Raw genomic sequence first — 27,813 nt, 5'->3', positions numbered from 1 at the left:
ATTAATACTGAAATTTATGTGGCTGACCATGGAAGGTCACATTAATTGACAAGAAAAAAAATGACTGAAGTTATTCAGGGACATGACTGACTTATCTCAATGTCAATGAAGGCAAGGTTGTCACAAACTTGTTTGTGTTGCTCTTTGATTTGTTTGTGTCAAAAAAGTCAGTGACCTTGCATTGTTGACTGCTCCAATCAAGAAACTGGACGTTAATTACCTTTCTCAGTGGCGTATACTTGGGACAAAACAAAACACAGATGATAATAATTAAGCCAGTCATTTGTATTTGCTCTGAAACTCGGACATGCCATTTCCTTCAATTAATTCAATCAGTGATGCATTAAATTAGTTTTTCTCCAGAATTATAACCAAGCGTTTTTGTCAGGAAATCAATCAATCAACAAATATCAAGGCCACTGAAGCATGGTTCACAATAAAGCAATAATGTGAAACAAACGAAAGGCTGATGACGCATTCCCCTTAATGGACTGGAGCTGTACGAGTTTGCTCTGATAACGTTATTCCATATGACTAATAAAAAATCAACTAACATCATTAAATAACTGAGCCAGTGGAAGCCAGTTGGTTTCAGTATGTCTATTTATTTATTTGACTCGTATGATATAATCGACATAGTTTATAACCAGGAAATATTATTTTATATTGATCCTAGTTTATAACCCTGAAAAGAGGCTTAACCATAGACCTTTTAGTGCTTTAAAACAAGACTTGAAAAGTCAAAGAATCATACTCCAATTGGAACCGTAGGCAACGCCCATCATCATCAAGTTAGATTGAATCCTGGTGGTTCGGCATTTGTTGTTCGTAAGAGATTACTTGCTAGCCTAGGAAGCTACTAGCAATCTTCGGTAGATTCTATCTAAACAGCTGACGGATATTCAAAGAATGTCGGTGTCCCTGTAACCATATATGTTGTTTCTGACAGTGTCTATACCTAAGTGATTAATCATTTATTATCAATTTGGGCTGCAGACATCTAGTCTTAACAGCTCATCAAAAAAATAAGACCTGATTTAATTTCCTGGCCGCTGCGCTGTCAAAGAAGGTAAGTTTACAGCCAGCTAGCTAACGTTAGCATAATTTAGCTTGCTAGGAATGCACTGTTTTGCCACACGACAGCTGTCTTTTTCTATTAGCAATGTTTTAGTTGTCAGGCAGGGTGTTACGTTAACTTTTGTCCTAGGTACAAAGCTATACTAACGTCGGTGAGCTACTAACGTCAAGCTACCTAAGCTAGCTAGTGTATATAGCTTGATAGCTAACTTGCGCTAACTGCAGTCGTCAACACAACAGACTGGTGGTGCTAGCTAATGTCAATGTTGTTTTGCTAGTCAGCTAGGCTAGCTAGCTTATGTTACCTTGAAGCTTGCGGACTATTTGCATGGCAGTATACTTTGTCTGTGCCTAAGATGGCAAGAGTCAATTTAATTTTAAATTCCACGTTATGTCTGATTTGTTTTGTGCTTTTGCAATGCTACTAGCTGAGGTAGTCTACGATTATCTGGCAGAGAAATTCTATACCATGGCCATTACTAGTTTCAAGGTTGCCAACAGGGCTCAAGTTTTATCATAAGTTTGGCGTGAGAGCGTGTGAAATGGTTAAAATGCATCTCACGGCGATCAGAGACTTGGGAGCCCTAGTTGCAAACCTTTCCAAACTAATGATTATTATGGTGTACTGTGACTGACTAGTTAACAGCCTGCTGTCAGTCAGCCTCAGGTTGCTCATTGTGTGTGTGTGTGTTTAACTTTTCCAACCATTTGTTCTCCAAATCTAACCAGCAGAAACGCCAACGGATGGCAGAGGCAACACTTGTCGTGGGCCCGACATAGACGGACACCAATTTGGACTTTGATGAGTAATGAACCTAAATCCATTTTGGAGCATGTCTACCAATCCCGGTCGTAAGGTAAAATGACACCTGTGCCATGAGAGGCTTTGTTACAACCCATTTTCACTGCTTGTTTGGAATGAGTTACAAAACCTCAGTGTGGATTGATGAAGTGTATGGCTGTTTTAAACCTATTATCTATCTTAAGTTTCCTAGGAATCTTTTAGGACTGGAATTGTTGTACTGATGTCTAGCCTAACATTTAAGGGGGTGGTGTGATTTCATGGTCTCTTTGGGCCTTTTCAACCATTCATAGCCAGTGACGACTAGTCTTTATAGTCATCCTGATGAGAGTTATGGTTAAGTATACGACTAAGTTGAGGAAATCACAGGGGGGAGTCAGACATGTGACTGAGATGATCACATGCAGAACTGGTGTAGAAGGAGCTTGTGGTATGTTCCTATCTGGAACGGCCACCAGCTATGGACCTGTTGGCAACCATGCGTGCTAGATCCCAATAGATTGGATGATTTGCATAGTTTAGCTGTGGTTAAAGAAAAGCCCTTGCTTTAGTGAACAAAGTTGTGGGAATTATTCAGGTCTTACCGGCTCAGGGAAATTTTAATCAGACCTGTCAGTGGATTTGGAAACTGGTTGAGTATCGGTCTGTGCTGTGTTTACTATAACTAATCACTGCTATTCTTCATCTAACTGACAAAGCCTACCTGTTAACAGAACTGAAATGTCTGACCTCTCTCGATACAGAACGTTAAATAAATAGGAGCTGACTGGCTAACCTTGTACTTAAATGACCTGTCAATTATTAGGCCTGTTAAGGTTATGAGGATTGCTTATTCCATGCGAGTAAGGCAGGTACTACCTGCCGATATGGCTGTAACCACATTCCTGGTATTTTCCACTACTCAAAAGGTGTGTCACAAATGTTTTAAGCGGTGCAACGGCTCTGCAATTAGCATGGGTGTGAGTATGGGTGTGAGTACTCCCTGCCCAGTTCTCTACGAAGAGCTACTGTATGCTCATTGTAGCCAGTAACTGCAAAGCATAGTGGTACATGTTTTGCTTTAAGGTCTTGCATTCCTGCCGTAGTTGCATTAGTCATATGGGGACATGCTTAGTAGTCCTGTGATGCATTCCTGGCTTCTATTCTGCTGTGAAGCATCCCATGCTGCTTTGCAGGGGCCGGCGAATAGGATGTGAAGTGTATTTTAAAGTGCTGGCTGTCCCAGGCATGATCCAACGTCTGTGAAGGGAGGAAAGAGATCCCAGACGGTCACTGGAACCTGAGAAGGTGCAGCATATGGTCGTTGACTCGGACAGTTTCTGCTGTCTGACTAATGGTGTCTTGTAGCAAGGATATCGTGAACGTGGATCAGGGGTTGAGCATGACTAGGCTTAGTTTTGCATAGCCTACCTGGTTTTCCAATGAGGTTCTAAGGCATTTGCAGCTACCAGCTCGGATGTAATAGTTGAATTGTTCCTTCTCTCTCTCCCCCCCCCCCCCTTTGCAAAATCAGCAATGTTTCAGGTTTGTGTAGGACCGGCTGACGCCAAATAACAGACTTGCCTGTTGCTCTGTGTGTGACTGTTCAGAGATCTGATAGCGAGGAGCAGAGTGGTCAGGGCGAGCAGAGAGCCAGCCCCGCCCGGCCGCCCTTTGGAAAGAAGCAGCTGCCCTCCATCCCGAAGAACGCGGTCCCCATCACCAAGCCAGCCTCGCCTGCCGCCTCAGTCCAGGCAGCCAACGGCACACATGCCTCCTACGGCCCCTTCTACCTGGAGTACTCGCTGCTGGCAGAGTTGTAAGTACAGCCCCCCCCCCAATCATAACGGGTGCATGACCCACATTTTCCACCATCAATGTGACTTTGCCCATGTGTTTGTCTGTGGTTTGCAGCACGCTAGTGATCAAGCAGAAACTCCCAGGAATCTATGTACAGCCATCCTACAAATCAGCACTGAGTAAGAACCTCCTCTCCTATGTAGGCTTATAAATGAGACGGAAAATGGCTTGTGTCCCATAGGAATGGAAGAATAAAAGGAAAGCATTCAGATTCATTGTTCCCCTCCTCCTTATCTCCAGTGTGGTTTGGGGTCATATTCATCAGACATGGCTTGTACCAGGACGGTGTCTTCAAATTCACTGTGTACATCCCAGACAACTACCCTGACGGGGAGTGTCCTGTGAGTATGCTTTTACTCAGTTACAGTATGTTTATAAATGGAGCTGAAGGTGTCAGCTCAGTGCTAGGAACGATTGACTGCAGAGCAGAAGGCTGCAGGTCCAAATCTCCATCTGGACATCGCTTTGAAATAAAAATATAAAATCAGCTAAATGAATACGTAATTAGATAAACATTGTTAACACTAAATACACTTGGTCTTTATTTTGTTGTCGGTTTTTGAAAGAGGTCATGCATTGAGGGGGAAACCGGACCATGGAGTTATTGTTGTCAGAGAACCTCTGTATGTTTATAATGATGACGACTTATTTCTGTATTTCAGAGAGTTGTCTTCGACATCCCAGTGTTCCACCCCCTAGTGGACCCAGTGTCAGGAGAGCTCGACGTCAGCAGAGCCTTCAACAAGTGGAGGTCAGGCCCATATGGTTTCTAAATTTGACAGTTGGAATGTGTTGTGAATAAAGGCAATTGAGAGATTTTCCATCAGTGAAGATGTTTCCTCCATCCCAGCACATAGCCAATGCATAGCTCATCAGAATCAGAAAGTGTTTTAATCGCCATGAAAGTTTGCACAGACAAGGAATTTACTTTGGCAGGAAGGTGCATACATTAAACATGTAGGAATCTTAAAACTTAAATACTATACTAAAGGTTCAAAATCTAACTAATACTAAGGGGTTTTATAATAAAAAAACAAAATGTATATAAAATATAAAGTAGCCATCATTTACAATATAAAAATACAAATAGTACAAAAGATACAAGTAGTGCAAATTGCAATGTGGCAAGGTGTCATTGTGCAGTTTGTTATACGCTGTACATGAGAAATGTCTGCTCTGAACGCATCTTAACACAGCATCACATTGACCCTGTACTGAAGCGCAAGCAAACATACAGAGAGAAGTGAGTCGTACAGTGTCTTTCCCTGAGGTGTGGCTGTATGAGTCATGAGTTATGACCGTCATGTGTATCTCACAAAGGCCCAGTGTTTACTGTGGCTCCCACTTTGCCCTGCCGTGCTCCTGGCCTGTTTGCTCAGCTGGACACGGCCCCTGGACGCTCCTGAGGAGCTAGAGGGCCTCTGGCCCACATCAACTTTGCACATGGAAATACCTGCAGTTTCTCACCAAATGCTGTAGCACACATGGGACGGTAGTTCTGCTCTACATTGCTGTTGTTTTGAAGGGATCATCTATTTGTATTTCAAAGTTGTTGTTTTTCCTTATCAAAAATCGTTTTTTTCTTTGAATTTTATATCTGTCTGTCTTCCTGTAGACGCAATCACAACCACATCTGGCAAGTCCTGATGTACGCACGCACAGTATTCTACAAGATCAGCACCCTGGAGCCACTTAACCCAGAGGCTGCTGTGCTGTGAGTCCCTGGCTGTTCATACTTTACCCTACCATAGCACCCCCTTTGTGCCCAGGCGCTGAACTCTGGTTGTTTATTAACACTCTTGAATGTTTTCTTAGGTATGACAAAGATGTGCAGCTGTTCAAAAGCAAGGTGGTAGACAGTGTGAAACTATGCAACAGTCACCTCTTCGACCAGCCGAAGATTGACGATCCGTATGCAATAAGGTTGTTGAATGTTCCCCGTGCCTTACATCACACTGGCCACAGAGCGCTGCAAATGCATAACCCTGTAAACATGTGTGATCACAATAAGAAACTTGTAAAATGGTAAAAAAAAAAAAAAAAAGTGTTGGTGTGATGGTCTGTTTGGTTTTGTTGTGTTGTTTTCCCAGCTTCTCACCATGGAACCCAGCTGTCCATGACGACGCAAAGGAACGAATGTTCACACACAAAGTGAGCATACAAAACAGGCGCGGCAAGTAAAAGCTTCAACACCTTTTAGACCTGGACCTGTGGGACTCCTTCCTAGACTAGGTGTCAGTTTCCCTTCTGGCTCCCAGAAGGGTTGGCTTGAGCCAGCCAGGTTTTGATTGGTTTGGATTTGTGAGCTGTTTCCATGGTGCCAGCCAGTGTGTAATGTGTCTTTGTTGCCCTAGAGACGGCCTGAAGATCACCACAAGGGCCTGCAGGTGTCAGGACTGTCCTGGGTGAAGCCAGGAACCACACAGCCCTTCAGCAAAGATGACAACCCTCCCCTAAGCTGAGCATGCAGTCCTGCCAAAGAGCCACTAGAGGGAGGCGCAGAGCAGAATACCATGCCACATAATGCACCTCAGCTGATCATGCTAATTGGCTCTCTGAACCAGTTGGATGGACTCCATTTTTAACTCAACACTTGCTCAGCTTTAAAAGCATTGTAGGCATCTGCTCCGATGGCTTCAGAACTAAAGAGTATCTGTAAATGTAAAGCAACTACGACAACTGGATGTCTAGTAACACTATAGGCTGCAATGCAATCAAAGAGCTTTTTGATTTCTTTAGATCCTCGCACATACATTGGGGTTGGTTATGATACCCTTTCAATGATGGTTGAATAAGAGCCAGAGAATAAGAATCTGCATTGATGAGAGTTGGGCTGTAATGTATGTTAGGACTGGTTATTAATGGGACATTGGAATGTTTTTGGAGTCCAGAGGTTGGGTGCAAAAGTTATAATTTCTTGTTTGACCACATTTACGTGTTGTCAAATTTAATTAGACTCAATTTTTATGTTTTTACTTATTTGGTTATCTAAATTTTTCTATTTACTGTGTAAACTCTTGTCTTAAATAGTTCATAATATATATATGTGATGCAGAGCAGGAATTTAAGGTTTTAATTTAATTAAGCTCTTGTACTTTACTCATTTTAATTAATTTTGAATATCATAAGCCTACCCTTAATTAGTTTATTGGTGTGATCTGTAAATAATGGATGCTGTGGAAATTGCTGACCTCAAAAGGAATAACTTTCTTGCTGAAACTTGTCGGCTCTATACGCTGTGAATTCAGTAAACTTATAGGTGTTTTTTCTACTTCACATGCTGCCCTGTAGACTTTTGAACATGTGTAGGCCTACTTATTTCAACCCCCTAAAATCGAACAAAGTCGTCATCAGTTTCTAAACGGCAGTGCTGTATTTGCAATGCGTGTTTGAAGGCTTTTCTCTCTGAAGACGAATAAACAGATTTATGCATATTAAGGCCTTTCGTGTGCTTCATGTTAACAATGGAAGTTTTGGTTGACATATTTGAGCTTTACACTGTTATTTACTTCATAATGTGCCAAATGTCTGTTGTAAACTAGATTCATGAATGTGTAGCCTACCATAAAAAGGACCATACCGATTATTTGACGAGTAAGGCGTCATTATAAGCTAATATTTTCGTCTGCACTTCAACTCCGTAATTACGTAAAAGTATTTGAATGGCTCCATGTATTTTATGCCAGATGTTATTCGTAGAAACGACCAAGGTTCCACGTCAATACTAGTCTGAATGGAATGTGATGATAGGCCACCAGAGAGCGCCACATACTGACAGCTGAAAGCAGTTCTCGCACTATCTCCCTCTCCTGTCAACACAGTATCCTGAGACTCAAAGACTACAGTCATAGAAGTAAAACCTCCGCGGATTGGCTTTAGCCCTTGCGCAGCCATCTTGTGTGTCCTGACGTTAAGACTACAGTTCTTTGCTATCTATAGACGTAAATGTTTCAAGTGTAATGCTTTGAGAAAATATCAGTAAAATACATTTTATTTGTAAGGAACCGGCTCGGAAATTGGCTCGAGACAATGAAACTTGGGCAAATTCTCAGCTGTCCAATCAGAAAGCAAGTAACTGATATGCAAATTGAGTCTTATCGTCGTCACGTCAGCATCGGTAGAGCCGCTGTGGTCGCCAGCAGCGGTGCAACTACATACAACTTCGCCGATATAAATCTCTCTTTATTATCTAAACTTTTCAGTCATTACATATTGGTCTAATATGGTAAGTACTTATCATTCTTTAAACAACTAATTCAACATTTTGCTTCCGAGGAGTCAGCCTAGCTGTCATTTTATGGATATAGAGACACTGACGCTCGGTCTGGCAGCCCAGCTGGTCACTACTGTGGCTGTGTGGGATTCCCAGTCGGACTCAGGCAAGTAGGCTACAAGCTAAGCGCTGTTATTCGAAAGAACACTAAAACACATGGCTTGGTTGGGTGTGTACCTTTTTTAATGTATGCACTTAATGTATCTTTCACGTTGAGGTTTAATAAAGTTGAAATTATTTTAATAAGTACAAGGGCTTCGCTTTGTCGTTGTGGTGGTCGCGAATTGACAGCGACATGCTGTTCAGATGTTGCTGTGTGAGCGTGGCAAGCATCGATATCTTTTCTTAACGCTTATTGTGCCATTCAATTTGATTACGTGACACGTCGATAAAACGAAACTTCGTCAATAGACAGTGTCTTTTTTGATGGTTAATTTCTCGTCAATGGCTACCCAAGCACATCCACCTCTGCCCTCCATATTCAACCAAGGCGTCACGACACCATTCAAGGGGCTTGGAAAGTAGTGATGTGGGAACACGTGTGCGATTCTTGTCTTCAGCGGAACAATCTAGTAAAAAATCGTTTCCAAGTTTTTGCCAGTTTCAAGACGGACAAAGTTAAGGTTGACCGTTTCGTCTTCATCTTGCCACCTCTTAAAACGACTTGCTTGGGTAACACCAGTGGCGCTGGATTATCGCCTTCGGAGGTCAGGAGGAGTAGCAAGGCCGCACATTGCAACGAGATGACCAGGACAAGATACACGCTAGTGAGGATGCTGCTGAACTCAGAAGACTTAACTTGTCCAACGTCCCAGTTAGTTACTCTTGATACATGGAAAAGTAATGTACACAATTCTATCAGCATGTTTCACCCGTTTAGTTTCACTTAATTGTTTTGTTATTGATCGAAACGCAATTTAATCTAGTTCGTCAGCGTCAATTTGCAAGCAAGAAAGTAGCGCGTGGATATAGCAATTTGTATGCAAAATTATTATCACTCCTCAAGGATGCATCTACTTTATCATTAATGCATTGAGATCAGGACAGCTGAACTAAAGTTAAAAAGTTAGCCTGTGATGCTAGTTGGTTTTTATAAATTGTGTGTTTAATTTGTGTGTCTGTCCCGTTACGATTGGTCTTATCTCTGATTTTTGTTCATGGGTAATAGATCAATCATCTGGACAACGCCTTTTATATTTGTGTACATACTGTGGTGTTGCAAAAGCAAGGGTAGAGATCCATTTGTGGCCGTGCAAAGTCTTAGCTCATGATAAACAAAGAATCTCGCTTGGGTAAGCAGGAAACCACAGAGACTAGGCTAATGCACGAGTTAGGATGGGACCTGTTGCATGTACTCTAAACTGTACGTTTTCCTGGAGTAGCCTGATTTGCTATAGTCTGAATTATTTCGGTTATTTAAAAAAATGTCTGAAAATATCCATATTCATGGTTAAGTACATTGTGGTGTGTTTTGCACTAGTCATAATCATAGCTTTCATCCCAATCCATGATGAGGTGGGCTAAAGTTTGAGGGACATTATAAGGGACATAATGGCTGTATCATTCTGTAAACTAGGGAGTTTGTTTTCATTTGGCGTTGCCATTCAACTCAATGGTCCAAGGCAAAACTGTGGAACATGCATGTGTTACTGTGCCAAAAACCACTTATCTCTCAGCTTTTGTTCAGCAAGAGGTTAGGTCAGAGTCACAAGAGATACTCCTGGCTGCAATAATCACCCAATAGCAGAACTAGGAATAAGCAAAATAGCAAAGAAATGGGCACTTATACCCACATGTCAGAGCCTCATCCTCCTTTTAGAAATGTTCTTGCACTCTTAACTTGAGGTCACCAAGTCAAATGGGGACAACCTTGTGCACCCTCTCTAGTCACAGAATACAAAATATGACAAACCAGCAATTATTCTTAGCTGTGTATCAGCACTGTGTACAGTGCTGATAACCTGTACCGTATCGCCTGACCATTTCGCAAATGTCATCTCAGTCTGGGCGTTATCGTCAGGCGCAGACAAAATGCCTGTGGACGTAATTGGATAGATACAACCAATCAGAGAAACAAAACAGCATGTTGGTTGTTTACAAAAATGCCTCGAGTCGCTTCTATGTACAGTTATTGTATTAAACCCGCCCCATATCAGATATACGGTTGTGATTGGCCCAGCACTTTCCTTGCTGGAGGAAAATCTGTTAGAATGGGAGGGTGTCCAGATCTGCCAGAGCATAAAGCATGAGCTCACAGATTCGTCTGGTTCCCCAGGCTAGGCCACCTGTAGCATGAGGTTTCGTCACTGATATGTCGAGTGTGTGTGTGTGCGCGTGTTTGTAGTGAGTCAGCAGCGCTCAGCATGTCGTGACTGACCGGGGTGTTCTGTCATCTACTGGTTTGTGGTTTAAGGCTGCCTGGCTCGGTGCCTGTTAAGATGGCATCAGCTGTCTGCACCTCCCACACAGGATGCAAGAGCAGGCAGCTTCACACGGCTGGGAGGATCAGTGGGCTCCAACAGAGGGAGGAGGCACCTGGCTGGTGGCTGGCAGTTGGCTTTGTTCAGCTGCTACTTCACCACCACACATGTAGACGAGCTACCTGCTGCCAGAAATAATTGATGGTGCCAATTATCCCATTTCAGACTGACCTAACTGGCCATTACCAGGCTTTTCTGGAAGGCTCTGGTGCTTCTAGACATTGGTTTGTTGTAGGTTGGGGTTATCAATTGCACAGTCATCCATCGGTACCTTTTTACAATACTAAAGAAATAAAGATCCTGAACTGTATATACACGTGAGCACAAAAAAGAAACTAGATTTGAATTAATGACCCAGAAATATCCTTAACTATGAATCAGCTCAGTGTTTTGACTCTTCTCAAATCTAATTGAAAGTTCCCCTTTCCTCCCCAAAACAGGACCCTGTGTGATGGACTACCTGTAGCTCAGCAGCCTGTGTCGCTCCTCAGCACTAGCTAGGACCAAGCAGCAGTCTGAAGCAGGGGAGACAGGCACGTGTTCCACGACAGATCCCATCATGGACTTCTTTGATGACCCCAGCCTGTTTGTGGGAGGGCTAGAGGGGTTGGCTGAGGAGGGCTTCCCCCCAGGACCCTCGTTGGTGGATGAGCTGAACCTCAGCGCTGGCTTCGAACCCCTGCAGGTGGAGACTCTGGTCCCCGGAAAGCACCCCGGTATGCTCCCACCAACCCCTTCCACAGCCAGCCCGCAGGCCATGCCCTATGGGCAGCAGATAGCTCACTATACTGCTATTAAGGCACAGAACCCTATGGCAATGCCTTTTCCTGGATCAGAGGGCACAGTCGGAGGTGGTGGCATGATAGCCCAACAACATACCCAATACCATAGTGCCCCCATGAGCCAAGCTCCCCAGTCCAATGGGCTGTTCTCCAACAGCAGCCCCATGTGGGGCAACCAGGACCAGAATGGGAATCTTTACCACTCACATGCCCAGCAACAACAACAGCAACAATTGCATCATCATCATCATCAACAGCAGCAGCAACTGCAAAACCAGCAACATCACCTAAGACAGACACAGCAACACCACCCATGTCAACAAGTACCACCGCCACATCACCAACAAATGCAACAACGGCATCCACAACTCTTAAGCCAGCACCAGCAGCATTCTCTACAACAACACCACAACTTCCCCTTTCACCAGGGAAGCCTCACCCAAAGCCAGCAGTCAGTTCACCACAACCAGTTAACTATTGGGGGAGCTCATTTCCACCCCAGGCCTGTGACTAACACTGGATCTTTGCCCAAATCCTATGTGGAAACCCCCAATGCCTCTCTGGCCGGGGCTCCTCTACAGCAGCAGGGTGGATATCAAATGGCCCAGGGGGCTCAGGCCTTCCCTGGGTCAGGACAGGAGGACGCCAGCCTGTCCTTCTCCATGCAGTCCTCTTCCATGGGTCACACCCTGCCCTCCTGCTCCGTCAGCTCAGCCACTGCCTACCCTTCGTCTCAGTACTCCTCTTTCCCAGGACAAGCCAACATGCCCAACCTGAGCCAGACCTTGTCTTCAGCCCCGGTGTCCATGACCACTGCCACCACAGCCCCTCACCCTTCCTCAGTGCCTGAGCTCTCCGCTGCTGGGTGTGAGTTTTCCACAGCTCCCGGTATGGGCCAGCCTCAGGTCTCCCAGGTCAACCAGGCTGAAGAGTGTCCCTTCCGGGGCATGCGCTGCACCAGACAGACCCATGGAAACTATGACTCCTCTGAGATGTTCGGGCAAGCTATGAGCTGCTACCCCAGCGTAGCCAGCCAGCTGCCCCTGGAGCAGGCCCAGAGCTGTGGCTCCGCTGGGGCTCCAGCTACCACCAGTAATGGCTATCAGTCCTTGGAGGACAACCTTCTTCCCGTGGAGGCCCGAGGAGGGGGCTTTGAGGGCCTGGAGGCCCCTGATCTGCTGGCTGACGAGCTTCTGCCCCAGCTGGAAGCGGCCCTCAGCCAGCAGGATGGCTCCAACTGCTCCTGGACCAACGGGAGCCCGGGCAGGGGGGGAGACATGGAGGACAGGAACTCCCCAGCTATGGACCTCTATGAAGAAGAGCAGGTAAGCCAATCACAGCACACATTTGAATGAGATGTACTATGAAATTATTCTGGCCTCCCACAAGTGAACTGGGGCGCAAGTCAGGATAATTTAGTTGTTGAAGAGTTCCTCTTCAGGTCTGTCACCCTGGCAGAGAGATGTCAACACATTCCAACATAGGAAGGATGAAATCATTTCATTCTGCTAGCAGTATTTAAGATTAGAATATATAGTATTCATACTTAATCTTTGTATTTAACTATGCTACATGTTAGTCTTGTTCATTAGGATCAAATCAAACGTATATTGGAATGGCATAGAACTAAAAGCTTTCCTAAATCTGATTCAAATTATAATCTTCCTACCTCCTTTGTTTTGTCCCCTACCATTTCAATTTCAATTCCATTTGACTCCCTTTTCAAATCAACATTTGCATAGGAAAGAGGAATTAGCATCTGAAATGGAATTAGCAGTTGAAATGCATTCGGCAGATTAAGAGAAATTAGTGTTTTCTGTACTGTATAGCCCAGGGCAGCAAGCCTTTGGCAGACTTGGAGTGGGAGAGAGGAGAGCGAGCTTGAGAGCTTTGACATGCTGTCCTGCATATCGTCTGGCAGACACCAGCCACCCATGTAATGTTTAACCAGCCCTGAAAGAGCACAAGCAGGTCTGTTGGAAACCAGTATTCAGAGGTGGAGAGTAGACAGGAGTGTGGGGGTGGGGTGGGGGGGGGGGGAGGTGTGTGTGTGTGTGTGTGTGTGTGTGTGTGTGTGTGGGGTGGGGGGGGGAGCCTCCTGTAAATGCTAATGATCCATCCAGCCTAGCCTCCCAGTGCTCAGACAGCAGGTAGGGCCTGATTAAGAGTGGCAGCAGTGTCTCCAGGACTTACTGTAAGCATACTTAGGGCTATATCAAGATGTGGGTCAGGCCAGCCTAGAGGCACTTGCGCACTGCATGGCTGGAGAGTGGGGGTGGTTGCTGCTGTTGTGGTTGCTATCGCAGATTTGTGTGCGTGCGTGCGTGTGAGTACGCGTCAGTGAAAGGGAGAGTGGAAGGATAGAGGGGGAGAGAGAGAGAGAGAGAGAGGGGGGGGAAGAGAGAGAGAGAGATAGGGAGGAAGGAAGGACTGGAGAGCGAGTGCATTAGCTGGATCTGACAGGCTGGAGGCGGTTGGAGGAGCTGAGCTGACCAGTAGCGTAGCAGCATCTGCAGACCTCCCTGGCCCCCCAGTGACGTAGACCAGAGCCTCAGAAGCCTTGACCACCATCCAGCCTGTCAGTCTTCCTGCTCCAGGGCCCACTGCTCACACAGGAGACTCTGTACTGGTCAACACACACACACACGCACACGCACGCACACTGCTAGCAACAACTAACAAGGCCCACCGAGATCAGTATTGAGTACCCCCTACCTGCTCAGTGTTGTGCTCTAATGACACACAGGCTGGAACATCCTGTCTCTACAGCACACCACCGTGTAGGTTTTTTGGGTTGTTGTCGCTTTTATTTATTTGCCAAGCCACACCCACTACAGAATGATGCGATCGGAAGGATCCCACTTGCCTATCCCCAGATGTTTGTAATTGAAACGGAGGAACGCTGAACACGAACGGTCGAACAAACGCCCCCCCACCCCCCACCCCACCCCTTGTCTGTGTCAACATCCTGCCTTGTGTTGATGCTTATGGGCAGACCTCGCTATTCATGTGCACTGGTGTGTGAAGAGCTGACAGCTAGTGTGCTTGCTGAGCAGACAGGGCCACATCATTGGACACTGCCCACTCACACTCTCCTGCAGTGCATGGGGCTAATTAGGACTTCCGACTGTTAACGATGGGTGGATTGCCAGACTCGAGCCGATTCTCAAAGCCTCACGATCAATATTGTTTTGCTGTGGTCCTCATATCCAGGGACAAGAAGATCGCAATTTGTGGTAGACCTACAGCGTTGCAAGGTGCTTACAGCAAAGTTTAGTTCCACAGTTTCACATACCCATTTATCTTTTCAGTCATACTCACTGAAATCTCTTACTGAAATCTCCATTTCAAAGAGGCCTATCCTGTATTGAAATGCCTTTTTCTACCAATCATGTCATATATTACAATGTTGTTCTTACTCCTTGCACACTGTCGCAAAGATGGAGCGAGCGATTTGTGTTGTGGAGAATTAGAGATGGCCCTTCCTGTCCAAGCCGTGTCCCACAGTGCTTTGCTGTGACACGGGCTGCTACTGCTCACACTTGCAGACAGGCTGACTTCTTTCAACAGAGACGCTTTGTTCAGAATTGTGAAGCCAAGCGATTCTTAACACTTGGGGACAGCATAACTGAAAACACTGCTTCGTTAAAATAATTTCACTTCCCACCAAATAATTAGCATTTTAAATAAATGTGAATTATATATGATGCCCAGCCTACTTTGAACCCATTTCCAAGATGAATTTGAAATAGTGGGCCTTTTGGTCGACAAACACTTTGCATGAGGAGCAGTCTTTTTGACCAGGCCTACTATAAACTACAATAATTAATACGAAAGAGCCATCATAATATAATGGGCTCCTAACACCATGTGCTGCCACAGACTGTCTAGACTCGCACCAGGATTGGAGGAACACGTGATCATGTGATGCAGCCGGAGCCCAGACGCTGATGGCTGAATAAGCTGATGTGCTGTACTGCAGGTGCCTCCTGCCTGTACTGCTGGTTTAGTCTCGTACTCCCCCATCCTCTCCTCCCCTTCCCTCTCCACCGCTCCGCTGGTGGGGCGTGGGCCGAGGGGTGCGTGTTTGTGAAGCCCGGGGTGTCTGGGGGCCCCCACTGAATCGCTGTCTTTGTTGCTTCCTGACCTTCCCCAGCGAGGTTTATATAACTCTCAGCCAGGCCGTGCCGCAGCCAGCCCTGAAACCTGACACCATGTCACTCTGCTGTGGGGGAGGGCCCCCCCTCCCCACCGCTGGGAAACCTGCCCTCTGTGTGGCCGCAAGATGATAGGCTGTCTCTCACACTCACACACATACACCCTCTCCCCCTCCCTCCCTCCCTCCTCTCTCGCTCTCTCGTGTGCTCCCAGCCTGTATCCGGCCTCATCTGCCTGTCAGTGTTGGAGGCTTGCCAGAAGGGGGCGGGGACAGCGCGGGTCAGAGGTGAAGAGGAAGCTTTTTAAAGCAAGCAGTCTTGGTTACTGGCGGAAGGGGAGGGCTGCAGAAAGGAGGGGGGTGGTTGTAAGAGAGGGAGGGGTGAGTTGTACTTGGATTTAGACTGTGAGGAGCATGTGGGAACCCTTCCAGCCCAAACTGCACAGTAGGTCTGAACAAAAAGCATTATTTTTTTGTTCTGCTTTTTCCCCCTTCTCTATCTTTCTCCTTCGCTCTGTCTTTGTCTCGTCCGTTCACAAGGGATTAAGTTGCTGTGACTTCTTGGGCCGAAGGTTGGTGGGGGGGGGGGGGGGGGTGCCTCTGGGAGCGTGTGTCCGCAGGCCTGTCGAGCGGTCAACGCAGGGTTTTGTGTGACTGGAATGCGAGGCTTTACGTTGGTGACTCGGGTGACCTCCGTGAGCCCCTGTCAAGTTAACCTCTCGCAGACAAGAGCAAACTCAGCCACTGGCCAGCTGAAGATCGGGTCTCTGGGGACAATGGAGTGACTGGAGTGGGAGGGAATATTTAATACAGGGCTGTCAATGAGAGGTTCCGTGCCTGCTCAGAATAATCCTGGGATGTAAAAGAGGAGGAGAAAAAAAAAATGACATTGTGCTTGCTTCATTTGTTTATAGTTGATACAGCGGTTATTGTGCTCAAATTTGTTGGTTAGTGTTCAGTGTTTGCTTTGTCCGTAAAATGGCAGTTAGGCGATCGGGTGAGTTACTGATTTGTGTAAGTCACTATGTGGCCGAGGAAACAGGTTTCTCAGGTAATTCGGTAGTAGTTGGGGAGAATTACCAACTTTGCTGGTTTCCATGGCAGCCAGTCAGGCGAGAGTTTGTGGAGAGTTTGTTTACGAAGATAAACTTCATTTCACAATATTCAAATTCTGTGAAAAAAAAGGACAAACCAATAAATAAATCAGGAATAAAGTTCATTTGGAAACTTTGCAGTACCTGTTATACCACAGTTACCATCACTGTGAAATGATCTTCCAGCAAATCAACTGAAGTTAATGTTTTAACATCTTAGATGACTTGCAATACAGAAGGAAACATGCTAATTGCTTTCCCAGAAATGATTTCCTAATTCAGTCAGCTGATGGTTGAAATTACTGTACACTGCTCGGTATTAGAAGATTGTAACAGCTTGTTGCGGGTTATAATGACCAGGGATATCTCACGCAATACTTACTTTATTTCACCATCACCTTGACAGACTGTCTCTTCTATGAGAGACTGCATGTGTCTTTCATGCTGTCATCGTGTAGCCTGAGGTGACTTGCTCCCTGGCATAGCCAGTGGAGGAAAGGTGGGGGTGGTGGGGGTTAAAGATGGAGAGCGGAGAGACATCAAAGTTTTATGCAAATTATTGTGACAACCAATCAGGAGAATGAATATTGGCTTCCTAATTTCTGCAACAATGTTCTTGTGCTCCCACTCCCAGCAAGCAAACACTCACCGCCAAGCATTACATTATTATGACATAGGCCTAATTATGATTTGTTATGAATTGTTATAATTATTTTAATAATATATATATATATATATATATATATATATATATATAAGTCCGTCACATTGCCCATGCCTAGCCTCAGTGTAGCCTAATTATTTGAACAAATTCCTAATCGTGTGTTGTCTTGTTGCCATTTGCACTATCACAAATAGCACTGGCCCATGCAAACATGGTCGCTCCAAACATTCCCGTCTTCCTCCTTCAACACACAGCTTCTCATCGTGCGTGACGAGAATGTCGCCTGCTAAACGGAAACGCATTCACATGCGTTGTTTTTTTATTTTTATCGAGCTATTGTCTCCCGTCAGCCCGTGCTCGCCTGGCGCTGAGGGAAACAGACGGCCGCCTCTTGTTCCTGGGACGAGCGCGTGTTCACATTCCTGTGCAGGTCTCTCCGCGGCACTGCTGGACGTGGGCGTCCTCTTGTGACCCTGTCATTTCCCTGTCACCACCCACCACGGCTCCCAACGCTCCCACAGATCCTGTCTCGGAGCTGCCTACGTGGCTGTGCCGCTGAGCCGTGACACAGCCGGCGTGACACAGCCGTCACCCAAGCAGGCCAGCTACTGTCTGACTGCATACAACAACGGTTGGCGAACGAGAGTTATGGGATGGCATGTGTTTTTTATTTTTTGGGGGTTTGACCTCGACACCTGACTCAAAGTTGTCCAGACTTCATAGTATGGGAAGACTCCCTAGATGTTCTCAGGGTCCTCAAATAGAATGGACCATGATCTACCATGCAAGTAGAACCACAGTAACTCTTGTTACTTGTCACTAATCGTTTGCCGGTGTGCCGTCACGATATAATTTATGTTCCAACATTCCGTCCATCCATCGTCAGTGTGGGATGTTGTAAATCGATTGTCAAATCAATTTTAAGCTATCAAATGCACGCACAGTCTCTAACCAAGATGTGTCTACACACACAAAGGTCTCTTCCCCACTATGTAGCACAGCTCCGTGTGTGTGTGTCACGTTGTCTGGTGAGCCAGGCTAAGTAGTAGTGATGGAGGCCAATTTCTGACTGTCCTCAGCCTCCCTTCCTGCTCCTTGTACAATGAGCATGCCTACTGTTTGTTTTTGTGTGTGTAGTGGCTCAGCCCCCCATAGCCTTCTCACAGGCACCTGTCTCCTGTTCTGGAGGAAGTGGAAATTAGAGCAGAAAAAAGCCTGACTTCAACGCCCCCCGCCCCCCCCGGCTATCCAGCGTGCTCTGCACTTTCTCTCATTGTTGCTTTTCTCTTTCCTTCTCTTTCTCTCTCACACCCCTGTGTGGGGTGGGTCTGTGTCTGTGCATGCTCTCTTTTTTTGCAATGCTTCAATAATGAAGGAGCTGTAAAGGTCTGGCAGAAAGCCCCCTGCCGCTTCCCCCCCCCCCCCCCCCCCCCTCCCCGGTGGCTTACGCTGCAGCCCCACAGGAAACCCCCACCCAGGGTCTGACTGTGCACGTAGAAAATGGCGTCATCCATGTGCGTACCCGTACAGTTCATCCTCTGTGCAGCAGTTCGGCTTGACAACACTGCCTTGTCTCGGTTGTGACATGCTATCTCTGTCCCTGTTTCAGCACAATCTGTCATAACACGAGAGAGGCCCACCGCTGGAAGCCAGACTCAAATGAACCTGTCGGTCTGGCTGAGCAATGATGTGGCTGTGTGCTCCACTCTTAGTCAGCCTGTGACTGTGGAGGAGGAGTCCTCCTGGATGGATGGGCTCCCCTCTTCTGTCTCTCTTACACACACACACACACTCTCCCACACACCCTGCTGCCTTGGCAAGCTCTTGAAATGCTCTCTTAAATCTACTTGAGTGACTGCCCTTTCTCTGGACGCCGTCTTAAAATGGGATGGCCCAAAGGAAGGGTACGGTTGGACCCACCTCCCCTTTGCTCATTGGCCATTGATTCAGATTGACACAAAGCCAGGCCTATACCCTGCTAAGGACGACATTCCTTAGTAGGCTAACCTCTGAAGCTAGGCCAGGCCTATATACTGCAGTGCCTAATGGGATAATGAGTATCCTTAGCTAGCCAGACCTGCTACTTTAGACCACACGGCCCACAGCGGCATGCGCTCACAGGCAGCACAGAGCGTGGCCTTGCACATTAGGCCACAGAGCGTTACTCAGGGTTTCTCATTTACGTACCAGCCTCCTGTTTATTTGCCCTCTGACCTCCTGGTGTTTTTTTGCATAGCGCGGCTGAATCTCTTTAAACCTAATGACTGAAAATCATCTCCAATGACCACAGATTGACCTCTTCCCTCTCCGCCACCACCCTGCTGTCCAATGGGTTCTCTGACGTGACCAGATGCAAAGCACCCTCCTTTCCCCCTCGGTCATAACCATAACCCTTCTCTGCCCCCGCTGAAATGGAATGGCCCGCGATGCTTCTCTTCATTAAATGGAGTTAATTAGCAGAATGACTAATGGCGAGCCGTTATTAAACATGCGTCACAGGAAAGATATTTTGAGGTGTGTTGGGGCCCCCTGCAGTGAAGACACATTTACTGTAGCAGCCACAGCTATCCTTCTAGCTCCAAAATGCTAATGGTTGCATCGGAGAGGAATTAACATGCCAAGCTGTGTGCCCTGGCCCGGGCCAGAGAGCTTTCTAGCTGATTACTATAAATATCTCTAGACAGAGATGCGCGCACACACGCACATGCAGTGCTAGCACCCTCCTGTGTACGTGTGCAGTGGTAAACACGGCCCGTCCGTCCGTCCGTCCGTCCCATTGTGGTTGTCAGAAGCACGTGACAACATCTTGTCAGAGTTCGCTCTTTTCCTTTGTTTAGCGATGCAGCCCGGAACCTCCCCCAGAACCTGTATGTCATCTCCGTCAGCCCTCCCCCTAGCTCACCTCCGAGTGCCACGGCCCAGCCTACAATGAGACATGCTGGCTAGACCTGTCCTCCGTCTTCCGCCGGGTCAGAGCGGGGCTGGTGGGCAGCGTAGTAGCAGCGAGTCACACGTCTGGATACACCCCTCCCCCTCCTCTGAAGCATCATTACTGCCTGATGCTCTTTTTAATGGGTTCAGGAAGCATTGCTGTGCATCATGTCCCCTTTCATTTATCAGTCTCCCCCACACCCCACCCACCCCCCTCCACCCTTACTGCCGGGGGCCTAATTAGCAGGGCCTAATCTTTTTTCCCCCCGGCTTGACAGCATAATCTATATTCCATTATCCAGGCCATAGGTTTGGGCTCTGGTTATGGTTGGGAGGGTGAGCGCTACACTGTTTTCGCACACAGGGCCGCATCGCACCATTCTTGGAAGCGGCACGCTTTCCAAAATAATTAAGGAAGAAGGTGTGAACCGGGTTAGACCTACGCCACATCTGAACTGCCCGAGAAGAGAAGGACCCCACGTGTGTGAGGGCGCTGCTGTTTGAGAATACGACTGGACCCCTTCCTGCTTTGTAGTTTTTTTTTTTGTCTAGCGTTGCTCGCTGGCTCTGTTTGCTCACAAGGTACACCGTGTCCACATCCTCGCTCTCTGACTCGTGCTTCAAACCGAAAAGCTGGAATGGCGGATGCTGGAGCAAGATGCTAGTTGGCTACGGACCTTGACGAACCAGCGCTTTTAAAAAGCACCCTCCAGCTGGGCAGCTGGCGGTGTGGTGTCTGCCTGTGTGCTCTACATCGCCCTAATGGTGCGTTAGTGGCGAGTCTCTCAGACTCGCGGTGGCAGATATGAGAGTGGCACACTAATACAGTGATGTGATGAGGTCATAATGGAGAACTCGGAGACTGCCACCTGTGCCTCGGTCTCTGTGTGCCTCTGCCTCTCGTTCATTCTCCCTCTCTTTCATTCTCGCTCAAGCGCTCTCCTTCTCACTCACGCATTTGCTCGCTTGTTCGCTCCCCCCCCCCCCCCCCCCCCCTAGCGGGGGAGACCACTCCCCCTCGCACAGATCTGCTCGGCCCAATTTGCATTTTAACTGTTGGGTTGCCAAGGAGTCACAGCTCGCCGGGCCATGTGACCACTGGAGCGTGTGTGTGCGTGCGCTGACTGTCCCCCTGTTGTCTCGCTGGCTTTCACGCACACACACACACCTCCTAACCACGGGAACAATATCGTGCGAGAGCCACACGCATCTAAAGAGCCTTTCTGTGTGTGGTTCTATGTGGGTGGGATTGAAGCTCCTCTCTGTACCTGTCCCTCTTGTCTGGCTCTGTCTCACTCTCTTTCTCTCACTGAATGGGCTGTGTCCCATTATGGAGAGGCTAGGGCCCGTTTTGAAAGGATGAAAGGATGCCGGTCGCATCGTGGCCCGTCACGGCCAGGTCGCGCTGTCCTAGTTTCGGTATTTGTTAGTGCTGTCAGTTAAACGTGTTATTACCGGCGTTAACGCAAACCCATTTTAACAGCGTTATTTTTTTTTTATCGCAAGATTAACGTTCTTTTTGGCCTAGCAAACTTTGTAGTTTTTTTCACAGGCTGTTGCAACGACTACGACGTTACAAAAACTACAACATCACACCGGATCTAGCTAGACCGGAAACAAAACAACAGGCACGCCGCACATACTTGTTTGGGCTTGCGAGCCGGCTAAAGAGTACTGGGCTAACGTTACGTTTTGAGTGGATGGCGAGCGCGAGACGCCGAAATGGATGCCAATAAGATTCTGAATGGAAAGTTTACTTTTAAAAAGTTGCCAAATGGTTCCTTTGACAATACCGAAGTGATCTGTGTGTTTTGTCGTTGTGAACTGAGCCATCATCGCAGCACGTCCAGTCTGAAATACCACTTGATGGCCAAGCACACAGCTGATGCGAATTCTCCGCCCCCTCATCAAAGCCAGGCGATTGCAATGTTTATTTCAATAAAAAAACATTTGCACTAAGACTAAGCAATCCGATCCACTGTTCCATGTTGAGAAGAGCATTAAAATGAGAAAAAATTACAAAAAGAAATCAAGGGACATTTAGAATAGATAAAAATGTGATTATTTGCGATTAATCGCGAGTTAACTATGACATTAATGCGATTAATCGTGATTAAATATTTTAATCGTTTGGCAGCACTAGTATTTGTTCATCCAGCCTCCTAAAACGTCTCGATGGAACTGACGATCGCTGTGATTGGATGATTCCTCGCAACGATAAGCATTTTTTTTTGCGACGCCGGTGCTGGCATCGTAGCACATCGTGCTTGGCGTAAGGAGCTGTGTGAGGCCCGCTGTATTAGCGTGTGTCCTCCTGGTGTGTGTCGTGTTCATACTACAGGGAGCCACCCGGTGCATGCTGGCTTGTTTAGTTCCCTGCCCTTGCTTTCTCTCAACCCCCTCCACCCCCACCCACTCCCCCTTCTCCTCCCCTCCCCTAAACACACACACACACACAGTCCAAACTCCAAGGCCTAGTCTGTCAGCTGTTGAAAAAATAGTCTGAAAGTTGCAGATGGGGGTGTTTGTAGAATTGTCCTACATAGCAGAAGCAGGGCTTTGCATTTGATCTAGTTTGTTGCTAAAGTATCAAAACAAATGTCCCTCATTTTAGGCTAATGGTTGCCAGTGTTGCCATTGATTGAGATGTCATTGCTCTTCTTGAACCAAGTGATGCATATGCCCTGGTTGTTGCTGTGTAATCCAGTGATTTATGAAATTACATATGTCTATGGCTTCAACCTCCCCCTCATTAGCGTGTCGAGCACTTAGTGATCGTATCAGTGGTTTGTGACAAACCTTGCCCTTCTGCCAGACAGTGTGCGCCCTTGGTTAGTTACTTGATGTCCTAAAGCTTTATGTTAAAACTAGAAGCTTCATCTTGACCCTTGTCCTCCTTAGCAGGCAGCTAGCTGAAGGCTGTAGATTCTACATGGTTGTCTCTGGAAACCAGAGAAGACTGTGGGCTGCTCTTGGGTTGTAAAGCGAGTTGGGTTGAAATTGCCCTTCTGTTTCCTACAAGCTGTGCTGTTTTTCTTTTTTTTTTGCGTCAGAGGCCATGCCTGTCTGTGCGGTGAGGAGTGTATGTGTGTTTTGTGTGTTCTAAATGGGTTCAGCGAGGATTGTGGTGCGTGTGTGTTTGCATGCGTATGTGAGGCAGGCGGCCCAGGCCGACCTTACTGTGCCCTGTGCTAGGCTCCAGGCCAGGCCGACCTTACTCTGCCCGTGTGCCAGCGCACTGGTACCATGTGCCAGCTGGTGCACATGGCCCCCTGCGTCACGTTTAGGAGCCCCCCTGGTAGGCTGTGGGCCTCTCCTTCCTCCCGTCCTCGGTCGCTAGGAGGAAGGGATATCTCAGCCAGTCCCGCCTGGTCTCGCGTGAGCCACCAGCAGGAAGCACGGCTGGGTGGACAGTCTGCCTCCCTCCCACTCTCACTGCTGCTCGCCAGAGTGTGTCTGAACACACTTCTGTGATGCTACTTCTCAGGGCCAGCTCCATCCTGTCTCTGTGTGTGTGTGTGTGTGTGTGCATGCGTGAAGGGGGGGCGTTGTCGATTGGGGACAGTGCTTGGGAATTTTGGCCACACGATGTTGGATCACATGTTTCCTGTTTGCTTCATTTTTTTATCGTGAATTCCATCTAAGGGCTCATTTGTTTATTTTTTCATATGGATGGTTATAATATACTCTGTCTATGTGCCGGCCACATTTTTAGCTTGGATATGGCAACATATGCAATGTAATTGTCTTTGCTTGTATGGAAATGCAGTACTTTTGGGGTTAAGTTGTGAAAGTTAATGTAATAACTGCTAGCACCATCTGCTGGCCTACTTCCTTACAAAGAGCCAAAGAGAGAGACTGAGTGAGTGAGTGAGAGAGCGAGAGAGAGAGCGAGAGAAAAACGCGTCCGGATTTTAACGACATCTCTAATATTCATGCTGATGCATTTTGCTGCTTTGTGCTTTCATTTTCCACCGCTCTGCCGGAGACTCGAGCTCGCCACACAGCCGTGAAGGGGGGGCGTTGTCGATTGGGGACAGTGCTTGGGAATTTTGGCCACACGATGTTGGATCACATGTTTCCTGTTTGCTTCATTTTTTTATCGTGAATTCCATCTAAGGGCTCATTTGTTTATTTTTTCATATGGATGGTTATAATATACTCTGTCTATGTGCCGGCCACATTTTTAGCTTGGATATGGCAACATATGCAATGTAATTGTCTTTGCTTGTATGGAAATGCAGTACTTTTGGGGTTAAGTTGTGAAAGTTAATGTAATAACTGCTAGCACCATCTGCTGGCCTACTTCCTTACAAAGAGCCAAAGAGAGAGACTGAGTGAGTGAGTGAGAGAGCGAGAGAGAGAGCGAGAGAAAAACGCGTCCGGATTTTAACGACATCTCTAATATTCATGCTGATGCATTTTGCTGCTTTGTGCTTTCATTTTCCACCGCTCTGCCGGAGACTCGAGCTCGCCACACACGCCCCAGCCAGGGATAGGGGAGGGGAGCGAGGGAAGAGGAGGAGGGAAAAAAAACAAGGGGAAAAAGGAAAACAACCAAGCGAGCAAGCCAACACAAAACCATTTTGTGTACCACAGAGTAGCCTACCTTAGCCTGAGGAAGAGCCGCGAAAAAAAGCGGAGCGACAAACGGAGCGGGCGAGAACGGAAAAGGAGCAAGGGAGAGAGCGAGCGTGGCGGAGGGGAATCAATGAGAAGGGAGGAGAGAGGAGGCAGGAAGAGAGACTGACACACACGCTCGCGCGCGCGCACACACGGCACGGCTGAGGCGGACGGAGCCGAAGCAGGCGGGTAAGAGCAGAAGAATGAGAGCTTCCTGGACTGCCACGCACCTCCTCCACCGCCCACAGCGCTACTCCCACCGCTCCCAGTGAAGAGCCCCGGCTCCCATGCTCCTCCTGAGCCCTGCCCGCCGGGGGAGGAGGTGAAGGAGGCTCCAACACGCCACCGCCGCTCCGCTGCCTGCCTGAGGAGGGCTGAGGGGGGAGGGGGGACACGCAGCTCCAAGGAAGAGAAGACTGATCGTCGAGAGAGCGAGAGAGAGAGCGAGAGAGAGAGAGAGGGGGAGGGAGGGAGTGAGCGAGCGAGCAAGGGAGAGAGAAAAAACCCGGCGAAAGGGCAAGGCTTTTGTTAGCTGGTTTGAGAGGGGGAGGGAAAGGAAGAGAGAAAAAAAACATGTCTACAGTGAAGAGGCCAAGAGGAAGGGTAAGTGAGTTGCGCTGAGAGCCGGGAGGGAGGGAGGGAGGGAGGGGGAGGAGGGGCCGGCAGGAACTGAACAACCTCCTCTGCTACTGGCTCATGCTGCAGCCTCCACTGCCGCCATCTTGAACTCGTTGTTGCTTTTTTTCCCCTCTCCATACTCATTTGCTTAATGGTGCTAGGCCTTAAGGTGGCATGCTATGTTCCCTAGCTTTCTCTGCCTCCTCATGTTATTCCTCTGTACTTCGATTCCTCTGGCTATGTGGTCCGATGCAGTGGGAGGGTGTGTGTGTTGTGAAAGTGTGTGTGTGTCACATGAGCTGGGAACATCATCATTCACTAGAGAGTTCGTTGCGTGAAGGAGTGAGCGGGCTAGTCCAAACGGTTTCTATCCCCCCCTCTCTCTCCACCTTCGAGGGGCTGTGATAGAGCCTTGCATTTTCATGGGAGCGTGCGGTGGGAGAGAGATTGAAATCACTGCAGTGCTGGCAGCCTGTAATTTCAGTTATTTATAGATGTATTACACAGCTGCAGTGCACTTGGTTTTGGTGCATTTCTCCACTCTCTCTCGCTCTCTTTCTCTCTCTCTTCGCTACCGACACTCACTTTTCATACAAGCTCTGGTTCCTGCTCACTCTTTTCTGTTCCCCCCATTGCTTCCTCCCCCTCGTGTTTCTTCTCCATCTTCCGCTCTTTTGCATTAATTTCCCCCACGAATCCACCCCCCTCCAACTCTTTTTCACTTTGAACTTGAGCGAGAACATTCCAGTGTGAAGCAATAATGTTCCCTCTCTAATAGCCTGAGCATAGTACACGTGAAAACCCATAATGCCGCTCTTGTTTATCTTCCAAACGAATTGCTATTTATCCCACCCCCCTCCCCCCTTGCTTTGTTTGTGTGGTTAGGTTCGAGATAATTCTCTTTATATAGCAGTGTACGGAGCAACTGGCGATGGTCCTGCCATGGAGCCATCCGCAACACGTTTAGATTAGGTCATCCATTTCTAGGCTGTGGGCGCTAGCCTCATCAGAAGGGCAGCTTGCACTGTATAGGAATACATGCAGTCATGCATTATTCAGGTATTATCACGTATCAGGCCGGCTTCATTATTCATGCGCGTTTGGCTCCACGTGCTCGCTCTGGCCCGTTGGCCCCCGTAGAAAGTATGTTTCGAGAAAGGCAACTAGGAGACGGAGTGGAAAAGTGAGTGACCAGCAGAAACGAGCCTGGCGCTTCAGCGCGTCTTAAGAGCGGAGACAGTAACGCGGCTTACTGGGAGATGTTGGATGTAGCGGACAGAACACTTTGTGGTGTGTCACTGGAGCTGCTTCTTCTAGCCTTTTCTAAGAAGCCATGCTGTTTGTTAAAAGATTTCTTTTGAATATGATTCGGTGTAAAGTCTAGTTCCTCTTTGATAATAAACCTTGTGCTTCCTTTATCTGTATGCCACAGTACAATTTCAATCCTGGCCATTTCCTCTAAGGGAAATCTGATGAACAGTTACCAGCTTTTAGCTTAGCTTCATGACAACAAAAGGCTCCATTGCTCAAAGCACATTGCTTTGTCATTTTTATTGCCCTCCCCACGTCACCAACCACAGCAACTGCTATAAAACTGGATTGTAAGATGGGAGTTCTTACGCCTCTTTGACATGCCATGTGCCAGAGTTCCTTTGCTTTTGAGATATTTTTCAAGTCGGTGAAGGTGTGTGTCAGGGATGTCGACAGGAAGATTCTTTCATGGGGGTATCGTAACAACTTCCCATCAGTCGTGGTGAGATTATTCATTCCGATTTATATCCTCACTCTAATTTTCATATTGTTTTCCTCCAGCCTCGCAAGAACGCTAATGGTCCGAGCCAGGCCAGGGTCCTCAGCCCTCCGATGAAGAGCAGCTCGTCGTCGTCCTCCTCGTCCACGTCCTCCTACAGCTCCTCGTCTGAGAAGAGGTCCCAGCGGAAGCTGAGCCAGCAGCTGGCCCAGCAGCAGCAGCTGATGGAGGGGTCTGTGGAGGACAAGCAGGAGAAGGCCAACCGGATCATCCACGAGGCCATCGCCAAGGCCCGCCAGCGGGGGGAGAAGAACATCCCGCGGGTCATGAGCCCGGAGAGCTTCCCCAGCTCCTCGCAGCACCGGGGGCACCGCGAGAGGGAGCGAGGGGGCAAGTCCCGGCCCAAGGAGAAGGTGTCCAAGAAGGCGCGCATTGTGGCCTCGTCCAAACCCAAGCAGAAGGCCAAGATTGGGTAAGTAGCAACCTGACTATCCCACAGTTGGCGAATGGATCGTTTGGCATGTGAAGGAAGTGATTTGTTTTGTTGCATGTACTTCAAGGTCTTCATCTTAAACTAAGAGCTGCCAGGCCAGCTGGATCATTGTTTGTCTACATTGCTGCCACGCTTTTCAAAGCCCCATCTTCGTGTTAAGAAACCTATTTCCAGCGTTCCAACAGCTCTGTTGGCTAGCTACTCCCAGCTCCCAACGTCCCTGCCTGTAAA

At 47.6% G+C, this 27,813-nt stretch overlaps 2 protein-coding genes across 7 annotated transcripts in view; both read left to right on the top strand.

The window, feature by feature from the left end:
- Window positions 1-898: 898 nt before the first annotated feature.
- aktip (akt interacting protein) lies at window positions 899-6,328 on the top strand. 2 transcript variants are annotated; one of them, XM_067249601.1, is made up of 10 exons: window positions 899-1,069; window positions 1,807-1,934; window positions 3,469-3,677; window positions 3,773-3,837; window positions 3,959-4,059; window positions 4,381-4,469; window positions 5,334-5,432; window positions 5,534-5,641; window positions 5,809-5,869; window positions 6,073-6,328. In XM_067249601.1, the coding sequence occupies exons 2-10, from the start codon at window positions 1,887-1,889 to the stop codon at window positions 6,178-6,180; spliced, it is 888 nt and encodes a 295-aa protein (XP_067105702.1). In that variant the 5' UTR covers window positions 899-1,069; window positions 1,807-1,886; the 3' UTR covers window positions 6,181-6,328. The 2 variants fall into 2 exon arrangements, with proteins under 2 accessions (XP_067105702.1, XP_067105703.1); XM_067249602.1 differs by having other exon boundaries at window positions 936-1,069; window positions 1,810-1,934.
- Window positions 6,329-7,852: 1,524 nt separating this feature from the next.
- The window catches only part of chd9 (chromodomain helicase DNA binding protein 9), a 52,392-nt gene continuing 32,431 nt past the window's right edge, over window positions 7,853-27,813 (top strand). For 2 of the 5 annotated variants that reach the window (XM_067249533.1, XM_067249532.1), the window contains exons 1-3: window positions 7,853-7,943; window positions 10,912-12,578; window positions 27,152-27,561. In XM_067249533.1, the coding sequence (XP_067105634.1) occupies window positions 11,031-12,578; window positions 27,152-27,561 (1,958 nt within the window). In that variant the 5' untranslated portion in view covers window positions 7,853-7,943; window positions 10,912-11,030. Of the gene's footprint in view, window positions 7,944-10,911; window positions 12,579-15,820; window positions 15,859-25,206; window positions 25,325-27,151; window positions 27,562-27,813 lie in introns of those variants that run through there. The other 3 variants (XM_067249535.1, XM_067249536.1, XM_067249534.1) reach the window with 3 other exon arrangements.

The sequence above is a fragment of the Osmerus mordax genome, chromosome 13, assembly GCF_038355195.1.
Source record: "Osmerus mordax isolate fOsmMor3 chromosome 13, fOsmMor3.pri, whole genome shotgun sequence".
Taxonomy (NCBI): Eukaryota; Metazoa; Chordata; class Actinopteri; order Osmeriformes; family Osmeridae; genus Osmerus; species Osmerus mordax.
Note: the sequence above shows the minus strand (reverse complement) of the source record. Positions and strands in the feature narration are given on the sequence as shown.